General features: G+C 32.8%; 2 protein-coding genes across 4 annotated transcripts; both read left to right on the top strand.

Moving 5' to 3' along the window:
• Nucleotides 1–842: 842 nt before the first annotated feature.
• On the top strand, nt 843–6,428 carry LOC131628592 (protein TIFY 4B-like). Of its 3 annotated transcripts, none has more exons than XM_058899429.1 (9): nt 843–1,147; nt 1,417–1,565; nt 1,639–1,769; nt 3,078–3,165; nt 3,261–3,417; nt 4,249–4,308; nt 4,980–5,037; nt 5,152–5,360; nt 6,035–6,428. In XM_058899429.1, exons 1-9 carry the CDS (start codon nt 1,027–1,029, stop codon nt 6,049–6,051), a joined length of 990 nt encoding a protein of 329 aa, XP_058755412.1. In that variant the 5' UTR covers nt 843–1,026; the 3' UTR covers nt 6,052–6,428. The 3 variants fall into 3 exon arrangements, with proteins under 3 accessions (XP_058755412.1, XP_058755411.1, XP_058755413.1); XM_058899428.1 differs by having other exon boundaries at nt 844–1,147; nt 4,974–5,037; XM_058899430.1 differs by lacking the exon at nt 4,980–5,037 and having other exon boundaries at nt 844–1,147; nt 5,223–5,360.
• A 2,513-nt stretch (nt 6,429–8,941) lies between these two features.
• On the top strand, nt 8,942–10,181 carry LOC131628581 (acireductone dioxygenase 1-like). Its single transcript, XM_058899414.1, has 4 exons — nt 8,942–9,098; nt 9,176–9,358; nt 9,448–9,687; nt 9,883–10,181. The coding sequence occupies exons 1-4, from the start codon at nt 9,087–9,089 to the stop codon at nt 10,012–10,014; spliced, it is 567 nt and encodes a 188-aa protein (XP_058755397.1). The 5' UTR covers nt 8,942–9,086; the 3' UTR covers nt 10,015–10,181.
• The last annotated feature ends 344 nt before the right edge of the window (nt 10,182–10,525 follow it).

Below are 10,525 nucleotides of genomic sequence, written 5' to 3' on the forward strand. Positions count from 1 at the left end.
ATCCTTATCTTGCACAAAGGCTAAATACTATGGATCAGCTGCTACGAACTGTAGAAGCCCATAACCCATCTCCTATACATATTTCTAGAGGCCTACTACGGCTTGGTGTATTAGCCGATACATACCGTAGAAGGCGTGCGACTTCTTGCTTTTATTTTCTCCGACTTTCTCTCTCTTGGCCCTATGCATTCCATTTGTTTTTCTTTTGTATTGAACATCCTTTATTCTAATTGAACTCGAAATTTATGATAGTAATAATGAGGTTAGCCTATATAAACTCATGAATTGTATGAGGAAAACGATCATCATACCCTAGACTTTAGTTTTATCTTACAAGTTATTCCTCATACAATTCATGAGTTTATATAGGCTAACCTACTATCCGACACATGCTATTATTTTTTTGAAAAATTGCATTCATTTTTAAATAAATAATCAATTTTTTAAAAAGATGCAAGTATCGATAATCTTGATTTAGCTACATTCACGTATCGATAATCTTGTTTTAAGACATCATGACATAACTTTTACCCTTTCTATTTTTTAATAAATTTTTTTATAAAAAATACTCATCACTCATACAAAAAACATTAAATGAACCCATTAATTATTATGTTGGTATGATTTTAAATGTTACATTCCATTCTAGATCCATTTTATTCACCAAGAACCCTAATAGTGACACTCTCTTCAAATAATTACACAAAGTGAAGTAGTGAAGTGATACAAACTCCCACGCAGTAATAATAAAAAGAGATTAAGTCCTAATAACAAAGCGAAAATCATACGTGGCAGCTTAGGGTTCATCACAAGTCCTAAAAAAAACACCCCCTACCCTCCCCATTTTCTTTTCCCCCCAAAGACCCTACTGCAACAGTACACTCACACAACACAAACCCACCCTTCACTTCTTGACCCCTCCCCTCACTCATCACTCTCTCCAACACTTCACACCCCTCCCTCTCTCTCATAAATTCCAAACTCGTACATGGTCCCACTCACCCTCTCTTGTCGGAATCGGAACCGATGAACGCCGGCGGAGCCACCGTCATCCGATCCATCCTCGATAAACCTCTCAACCAGCTCACCGAAGATGACATTTCTCAACTCACCCGCGAAGACTGTCGCAGATTCCTCAAAGATAAAGGTCCTCTTCTTCTTCTTTCTCTTTCTATTTTTCTTCCTCTTTCTATTTTTATAATACAAATATATTAATAAATTATTATTTTCGGATTTTATCCTCTCCTGCTCCATGATTTCCGGTTTCTAAGAGCTTCCATTTTTTTCAACCCAATGGTTCTTTCTTTCTCTATTTAATATTAATTAAATAATCGGGATGAGGATTTTTTTATTTGATTTGAAAATAATTAAAAAAAAGAAAAAAATGAGTGAAGAAGAAGACACGTGTTCGTACAGGGATGCGCAGGCCTTCCTGGAACAAATCTCAGGCGATCCAGCAGGTTATTTCACTCAAAGCGCTTCTTGAACCTACCGACGATGATTCTCCCGCGCCGGTTTCCTCCGCCATACACCGCCATCATCACCACCACGTTCAATCTCCTCAAGTCAGTCTCTCTGTCACTATCTCTCTTGTTTGTTTAGTTGGGAAGTTTAATTGTTGTTAATTGATGAATGTAGGTGAATTTGAGTGAAGCTCCGGTGAAGGGTTCGGATCCTGATGAGATCGGTGTTCGGGCTGTGGAAGATGTTCAGAAATCCATTTCTCCTGTTGCAGATAAACCTAATGAAACAAATGATGCTCCTGCCGGGTCTGTTCTTCATTTTATTTTCTTTTTTGTGTTGTCAACTTTTTTTTTGGTGGCTGGTTCTGGTTTTTGTTACTTTCTGGTTAAAAAGTATGATTTGGATGGTTGAAGTTTGGTGAGAGTGAAAAGGTGCAGGTGCTTACTAGATGAGTGTGAGTTGGATGGTTGAAATATTAAAGTTAAGCTTTCTTGTTTATTTAATTACTTGTTTATATGAGTAAATTTTGTTTAGGCATTAGTTTGGAAAATTGGCACATTGTTTGTAGATTTAGGTGAAGTGGGAGATGATGATACAGATGATAGATTTTTGGTATCTGATGAAAGTGTTTGCTGAATAGGGAAGTGAAGTTGTTAGTAGAGTGGTCTTGAAAGTAGGTGTTTTTCGGTGATTTTTTATAAACATGTACATGTTTTTGGGTTTGTTGAATGTGTTTGCTGATGAATGTTTTTGGGTGATTTTTGACATCTCATGTTTAATTGTTGTTTTTGGTTTTCATTTAATGGATGAACTTGTATATACAACAACGTCATGGCTAGATTTTAGTGCCATCAAAGTACCGACAATCTCATTCTGCTTAATTTACACTTTTCCATTTAGATATTAGCTTAGATTAGATATCATGTTTGAGATGGAAGCATGCTTTATGGAGGTGAAATATATTGAAGGTATCAATTGAAAGTAGGGGAATCTTATTTGTAATTAAATGATTATTTTATGTTAAGGATGATCACTTTGAATATTCAAGGACAAAGAATAAGTTAGAAGGACAAAGAATTAGTTAGAGGAACAATTCTACCATGAGTTTGTATTTGTTTTATATCGTGGCTTGTTTTATAGCATCAATACTTGTTTGCTAGTTCATTTGAATGGTGGATAACCAATAGGACCATGACTTCAACAATTAATGTGGTAGCAAACCATATGTTTTGTTAATGTGGAATCTCAAGGAAATGTTTCTTTCAGTTCCAATAAGTAGTAATCATGATATCCTGAAAAAAGACTTGCGCGTGAGTGCTGAATTAGCTGTTCTGCATTTATTGAAAATTTAAAACATTTCGATTCCCTTGAACTAAAACTGCACTCATGCCATTCTTTGCAAACAAAAGTCTGAACAGGGAGTGGTGAAATGTATAGAAATTTCGGTATATAGATGCATTCCATGCGAAGAGAGTGATTCAGTTACTTAAAACGCAAAATAATTTAAATCCAATAAATTTGTGTAAAACATAACTGAAGGCAAGTTGGTGTATGTTTTATATATCTTACCATCCATGTTCTTACCATTGCTTGAAAATTTGTTGTGGGCACAGAGGGTGCGCGCCTAGTGGGTCATTTGGGCAAATGACAATTTTCTACTGTGGTAAGGTGAATGTCTATGATGGAGTCTCACCGGATAAGGTAAATAAAGATGTGTCCTCTTGAAAAAATATCTTGCCATACATCAATAAAAATTTTACCTTCCAATGTAACCATGTATTTATCTGTATTTGCAGGCACAGTCAATCATGCAACTGGCTGCAAGTCCGTCCACGTTTCCTCAAGACAGTCCTTTAAATAAAAATGCAGCAGTTTGGGCTTCCTGCAGCATACCAATTGATAAGGATGCCCTCTTCCCCACTAACACAGCAATCCTTCAAGTTTCTCAAACGGGTAGGTAGCAATCGGGTAGAAAAAAATGCTTAATTTTACTTTGAAGTGCTAGTACTCTAATGTCGGCCGCAATCATGCTTTCAATTTTCAGTTCGTAATTATTTGGAACATCGACGAATTCGTTATTTTATATGATAAGCACTTGCAAAATATTATTATAGCCTTTTTTTTAGCTTTTAGATACCATTCATTTATTACTCGATGCATGATATAACACCAAGTTTTTTTTAACGGGGAAAAAATCAACGGGTTCAAGCTAATGCACGTTTTTTATCGTACTAGTGTATGCCATGTTCTATCGGTCTTTCATACATTTATTCGATCCTTTTCTGTGCCAGAGCAAAAATCATTAAGTGTGCAGGAATTGTTGTGATTGTTAAGAACAAGTTTACTATGAATACTGATTTTTGAATTAAACCTATTGAGTTCTTGTGCCTAGAAGATGACAAGCACCCGCGTTGTTATGATTGTTAAGAAAAAATTCACTGTGAGATGTGAATATTGATTTTTGAATTAAATCTATTGAGTTCTTGCGTCTAGAAGATGTACAAGCTCAACATCTTTGACTTCTTTAAAATCACGGGAACATTTATGATTTAGTATAAGTTAGGAACTTAGAGTTTTTAATTGAAGCTTTATGGTCATTCTTTCTAGATTCTAGAAGATAAACAAGCTTAACATCCTTGACTTGTTTAAAGTCTTGGTAACATTTATAAGTTAGGACCTTAGATCTTTGAATTAAAGCTGTTGTTTAAAGTCACAACAACACTCATCAGTTAGGAACTTAAGATGTTTAACTTCATAATTGGTGTTACGAATTTGGCTTTACAGATAAGATGGTGGAATATCCTCTGCAATACAGGGAGAAAGGGAGCACGCCTCGAGATGCTGGTAGGGACAATTAAGTGTTTAAATTTTTGCAGTCTGCTAGAACTTTATCTTCTGTTCTCTTTTGGCAGATTTACAGAAAATTTCTAGTAGAAAATTATTGATGGACTACTAAATGAATTTGGAGCTTCCTTTATTGAACTTCTTTTAATATGTCTTGCCGGGTCTTTTCTTTTGATTTGGCTTGTTTTTGGAGGCCTATTATTTGTTTCTTCCTTGGCATCCCAAGTCATGCTATAAATGATTTTAAGAATTAAGAAATGCAAAATTCACCCACTTGACTTAAGATTTGTCATCAATAGAACACAGTACAATACTGCTATTTTTTCTACTTTAGTTTTGGATGTCAGACCCACTTTGTAATGCATGAGCCTCACGCCTCTTTTAACAATCATGCATGTCTTCCAGTAAAACCGCTACTATTAGTCTTACAAAAAAATGAGTATTTGTAGATTTTTCAGCTCTATTAAAATATATGTAAATGTAAGTATAAATTGATCATGTGTTAGTACTGGTGCTGATTCCATTCAGCAGTTACAGTTGGGCTTTTTACTTGAAAGATTTCATGCATGTTCAAGATATGTGTGATACCAGTGCTCATACTGTGTATTTTCACTAGAGGTTGCTAGCCATTTATATATTGGTAATATTTATTTGTTTTATAAAAGATGTAGAGGGTCAGGCAAGCAGAAAAGTGTCACTGCAGCGATATCTTGAAAAGCGAAAGGACAGGTATCTGCAGTACTAAACTGTCATCTGTTTATTGACATCAATTCCATCCCACGCTACCACTTTTTAAGTTTTAATGAAAACCCGCTGAATTATTTCATTACTCTGCCTTTTTAGGGGAAGACCAAAGGGAAAGAAACTGACTGGCATAACTTCATCTAACTTTGAGATGTATTTGAACCTTCCAGTGAAAGCCCACACCTCAAATGGGAACTCAAGTCGTAGTAGCACTGACTCTCCACCACAGACTAGACTGCCTCTAGTTTCCAGTGGCTCAGCTGACAACCAGCCAAAAGTTGCCCTTCCTATTGATCTGAATGATAAAGGTCAGTCACAATCTTTATTTCAACAGGAAAGAGACAATAGACCTCTCAAAGTGTATTAATCAGAGAATTTTCATAGGTGATAAATAAATCAGCTATCCTGCCTGCTATATTGATATTTAGGGGTAATATGAGAATTGTAATTGTAAACCATCTAACTAGGGTCAATATCCTCTCCATTTCTCAAAGAAAATGAAGAGATCCATTACTATGGTTTATGGTGTATAAATATTGTTGAAAAGTCTCATATTGGAAGAGATATGCCCTGCGCACATGTTTAAAAGTGGTGAACAGCCTCCACATTTGAAACCGATTTTGAAAGTGTTGAGCTAGGTCGGACTAAACTTTTAAGATAACTCTTTTCCAGAATTGGTGACATAATTTGGTTATTATACGCCCAAAGCCACAGTAGTAAAATTCTCCATTGGTAATAGGAATTTAGAAGATCACTACTCATATGACAAGCAGCAAAGTAGGATCAATCTTAGTTTGCAGTACTCATATATATCTTAATTAGCAAATTTTTTACTGTTTTAAGTATTAAGTAGTTACAAGTTTACATAGGAAAGTATTTGTGATGCTGATTAAGTACTAAAGGGTGAACCTATAATTGACGAAGCACCAGATTACCAAAATATTGCTCAATATTTTCTGTCATGTGTTTATGTAACTTGTAGATGTTCAAGAATGCTAAAACTCGAGACTAGATATAGATTGCGCAGATATGGAACTTGTAGATGTTTGAAGAGAGCTGTGGGTGTATAACTGAAGAGAAGAGTCCATAGCTTCTGGGAGATTAGAGTGGTCAATTTTTATTAGCTTTAACTGCTGGGAAAATTTATTATGTTTAGGATAGTCTAGTATCCCGCCGACCTGATCAATTTTGTAATAACAGTCGTCTAGTTTCATGTCATCATTCGGGAATTTCTTGTTTCTGTAACTTCAGGTTTTTCGAGCTAGTTAAATGTAGAGTAAGGAGCAGCCATTTTCCACGGAATATGTGATATGTAATATGTAGTATAAATTCACTATGCTGCTTCCTCTTGTTAATTGTTAATAGCTTTTATGCAACCTAAACTGGACTCTTACTCTCTTGTTTTATTACTTTTGTTCCTGCCATTTTTTATAATTTACCTAGTAGACGACATAGAGTAAGAAGAATTTTGGATTCCAAGATTTAAAAAAAAGAAAAAAAGAAAAAAAAGAGTAAGAAGAATTTCCATGGTGATATTGTGCTTGTGAGATCAACTTTCAAGTTATGAGTGGTAGTTATAGTCATCTGCAGAGTGCAGATTTTGGGACTTGATGTTACAGTACATTTAGTGAGCAATTACTACTGTTAGACAGTGAAAATGTTATTTATTACAGTACTACTATGTAAATAGTGAGAAATGCTTTAGTCAGTGATAGTGTTGCTCATTTTGATTCTGAATGACTTAAGCACTGCCTACCATTGAATGATGTTGGTGCTTTTTTGGTAGAACAAATGTGTAAAGCTTTGTTAAGCTAGTCTGAAAAAAAAAATGCTACACATTTATAAAATAGGGTGCTCATACGTAGGTAATGTAGTGGAGCCATAATAGGATGAATTTTTAAAACTAGTAGAACATGACAAATCTAAGTTTGGAATCCTTGAGAGATATATACATTTCGTATTGAAGACAGAATTGAATTTGTCTTGAACTTATAAGGAAAAATATATATTGTATTTAAACTAAAATTAGTTTTTGTATCTCTCGATTTTGAATAATTCTTTCATTTAATTTTTATCTCTTAGATTATTTTGAAGGGGAATTTAAATGAGAGGTTGGAGATTTGGAGATGAGCTTTCGAAACACATGATTTTTGTCTAAGCAGAAGTAAGACTAAGTATATGTAATATAAGTTCAACTAGAGTTAGAAACGTTTCTAGTTTATAGGTGAAAGTTGTACATCATATCATTCATCAAGTCCCACTTCAAATATTTTGAGTTTGTAAAACAAAAGGATGGAGAAATAGAAGGAGACTTAAACCATTGAATTCTAGTTAAATGGTTAAAATGGAGAAGGGCTTCATGAATTTTATGTGATGCAAAGGAAACACTCAGGTTGAAGGAATTTTTTTATCAAATCGCGGTAAAGTCTATGATATTATAGGAGACAAAATATTAGACGGTTAAGAATCAAATAATAAAATAACTAGCAAAGATGATGTTTCATTGGATGTGATAGATTTAGAAATGAAATATAAGATAGTGTTGGGGGAGCATTTTCCGACATCATTATCGGACACGCAGTGTTACTCGAAGAAAGATGGAAAACCTTGAGCAATGACAAGAAAAGATGAAAGGAGACATGACAAAATCCAAGGATATGTGCCCAAGATCATAACAATGCTGCAAGTCTTGACTATTAAATTTATTAATGATCTAAATATTTTTATATATGAAAAATGATATTTGTGATAAAAAATATTTGATTTAAAAATGGTATACGGGAGAAAATCTATTAATTTAAATATTTTTATATACGAAAATTTACTATTGATCCAAATATTTATTTAAATGATACATAAACATAAATAATATTTATATACGGAAAAAAAATCTACTATTAATGTAAATAATTTTATATACAAAAAATGGTATTTATGATCTAAAAATTTTGATTCAAATTTTAATCTTAATTTAAAATAAATATATTATGTAAATAAATGCGCGAACCAAATCAGAACCCGTGTGTATGGACGGATTTGTTACTAGTTTTTAACATAACAAAAATCTTTTATTATTATTATTATTATTATTATTATTATTTTTATTATTATTATTATTATTATTATTATTTTATTATTATTATTTTTATTATTATTATTATTATTATTATTATTATTATTTTTATTATTATTATTATTTTTATTTTTATTATTATTATTATTATTATTATTATTATTTTTATTATTATTATTATTATTATTATTATTATTATTATTATTATTATTAATAAATTGATTTTTTAGCATGAGTTGATTTTGAGAAAACTGATGAGGTGGTGAACTTAAATAAATGATAAAGTTTGATATATAATTTTGTATCTCAGTGATTGAAACAAGAGGGATATCAGGAAATACTCTAACATTCAAACACATTCAAACCAGTAATAATAATCAAAGTGAGAAATATTTATTATTAGAATAATATATTTAGGAATTCGGAACCATTTATTAAATTTTTATAGTAGGGTTTGGTGTTCTCATATCTCTTCTTTGATTGGTCCCATTACTTCAAGGGGTATTTAGACCCTTTGCTATCTGAACCTTTCTTTTATTGGGCCTTTATAGGATGGGTATCGGCCCAGCCCGTTATAACCAGAGTATGAATTGTGCAGACGTTGTCTTCCTAAGTGCACCTGAGAATTCAAACAGCTTTAAAATTCCAATACAAGGAGTACATCCGATAAAACTGTTTAGTTATATTTTAGCGAAATTTTCTGTTCCATAAAAAATATGGAGTTAACAATCGAAGACACTAGAAAGCCATTGTGAAAGCACCCAGCCAGAAAGAAACAATCTCATAAAAAGACAATGTCGATATTTTTCACGGTAATAAAAATACACCACAATAATATAATCCATTTTTTATTTCATTATTACATTTTTTAGTGTCTCGTGGACTTAGTCACAGATATATATATAATATATTCTCAGCAATTTTGCATAGGAGAGTCATTGAAACTAGAATTTTTGTACTCATGGCGATTCAGGTGAGTTCTTGTTTCTTCTTCTTCTCTATGATTATTCTCAAGCCTAAAACTCGTGATGATAATTAAAATTGTGATAGGCATGGTTGATGGACGATAGCAATGAAGATCCAAGGCTTCCTCACCTTGGCAACCCCAATCAATTTGTTTCCTTGCATCAATTAGCAGAATTGGGGGTTTTATACTGGAAACTGAACCCTAATGACTATGAAAATGATCAAGAATTGAAAAATATTAGGGAAGCTAGAGGATACAATTACATGGTATTGTAAATTTCAATTATTGATATTCAGTTTTTTTTTTTTTGTAATACAGTTATGTGGTAATATTGAAAATGAGTTTTTCCTTGTAGGATGTGCTTGATTTATGTCCAGAGAAAGTTGAAAACTATGAAGAGAAGTTGAAGAACTTCTACACTGAGCATATTCATGAGGATGAAGAGATTCGTTATTGTTTGGAGGGGAGTGGATACTTTGATATTCGAGACAAAGGCGATCGCTTGATTCGTATTTTGATCAAGGCTGGTGATCTTATCATCTTACCGGCCGGAATCTACCACCGGTTTACGCTTGACACAACTAACTATGTGAAGGTAATCACAATTGACAACTATTAATTCCTTTGATTAATGCTTTATTTATGAGATGTCCAAGGTAGTAATAAGCAATGCTGTTGTAACTTTGAGGTTGTTTAAAACTTCAAATTGATAAAGATTTAAGGCTTTATATTGGTGGATTAGAATTAATTGTTTTGTTATATGGATATGTATGTGGTTAATTATGTGCAGTTGATGAGGTTGTTTAAGGGGGAGCCAGTGTGGACAGCTTATAATCGACCACAGGAAGATAACCCTGCTAGAAAGGAATACATTAAGGGCTTCTTCACTGAGAAAATTGGAGTGCCGCTTGCAGCTCATTAGGGCTGTTGGACATGTACAACTATATCTTGTTTTAGACATTATAACTTTATGGTTTGTGATAGAACTATTTGGTATAGTATGTTATTGTATAGATTTTATCTTAAGAGAAGACATGTCTATGAACCTAAAACTGATCAAGAGCATTAGTAAATGCTATTTCATGTCTATATTTGTTGTTCAATCATGCTTGTGTCTACTGCCTTGAGCTACTATAGAGTTGGGCTATAGCTCTGTTGCTCAGTTTTACCCCACAACACAGGTTGCTAACAACTAGTTCTTCTTTCTACATACCCTTATTTGGAAGATACCATTCCAATATTTTATTTATAACTTAAGTGATTTTTGTTAATTCATATCATTTGAATAATTTTGAGTTTTAGATGTGTAATTATAAAAAAAAAATTAATATGTGAATTTTTATACAGCTCTAATGTGTGAATTTTTTTTACAGCTTTACTATGTGAATTTACATTTATAATTTTCATTTTAGATGATTATTATGTTGCATATA

This window comes from Vicia villosa, unplaced genomic scaffold (genome assembly GCF_029867415.1).
Source record: "Vicia villosa cultivar HV-30 ecotype Madison, WI unplaced genomic scaffold, Vvil1.0 ctg.000467F_1_1, whole genome shotgun sequence".
Taxonomy (NCBI): Eukaryota; Viridiplantae; Streptophyta; class Magnoliopsida; order Fabales; family Fabaceae; genus Vicia; species Vicia villosa.

What these genes read in the sequence shown, in the direction of transcription:
- LOC131628592 (XM_058899428.1), top strand. Translation starts at nt 1,027, where the DNA reads ATGAACGCCGGCGGAGCCACCGTCATCCGATCCATCCTCGATAAACCT. An exon ending in CAGATTCCTCAAAGATAAAG is followed by an intron (nt 1,148 to 1,416) that starts GTCCTCTTCTTC and finishes GTGTTCGTACAG; the next exon opens with GGATGCGCAGGCCTTCCTGG. An exon ending in GAGCACGCCTCGAGATGCTG is followed by an intron (nt 4,309 to 4,973) that starts GTAGGGACAATT and finishes GTTTTATAAAAG; the next exon opens with ATGTAGAGGGTCAGGCAAGC.
- LOC131628581 (XM_058899414.1), top strand. An exon ending in CTAGAGGATACAATTACATG is followed by an intron (nt 9,359 to 9,447) that starts GTATTGTAAATT and finishes TTTTCCTTGTAG; the next exon opens with GATGTGCTTGATTTATGTCC. An exon ending in ACACAACTAACTATGTGAAG is followed by an intron (nt 9,688 to 9,882) that starts GTAATCACAATT and finishes AATTATGTGCAG; the next exon opens with TTGATGAGGTTGTTTAAGGG.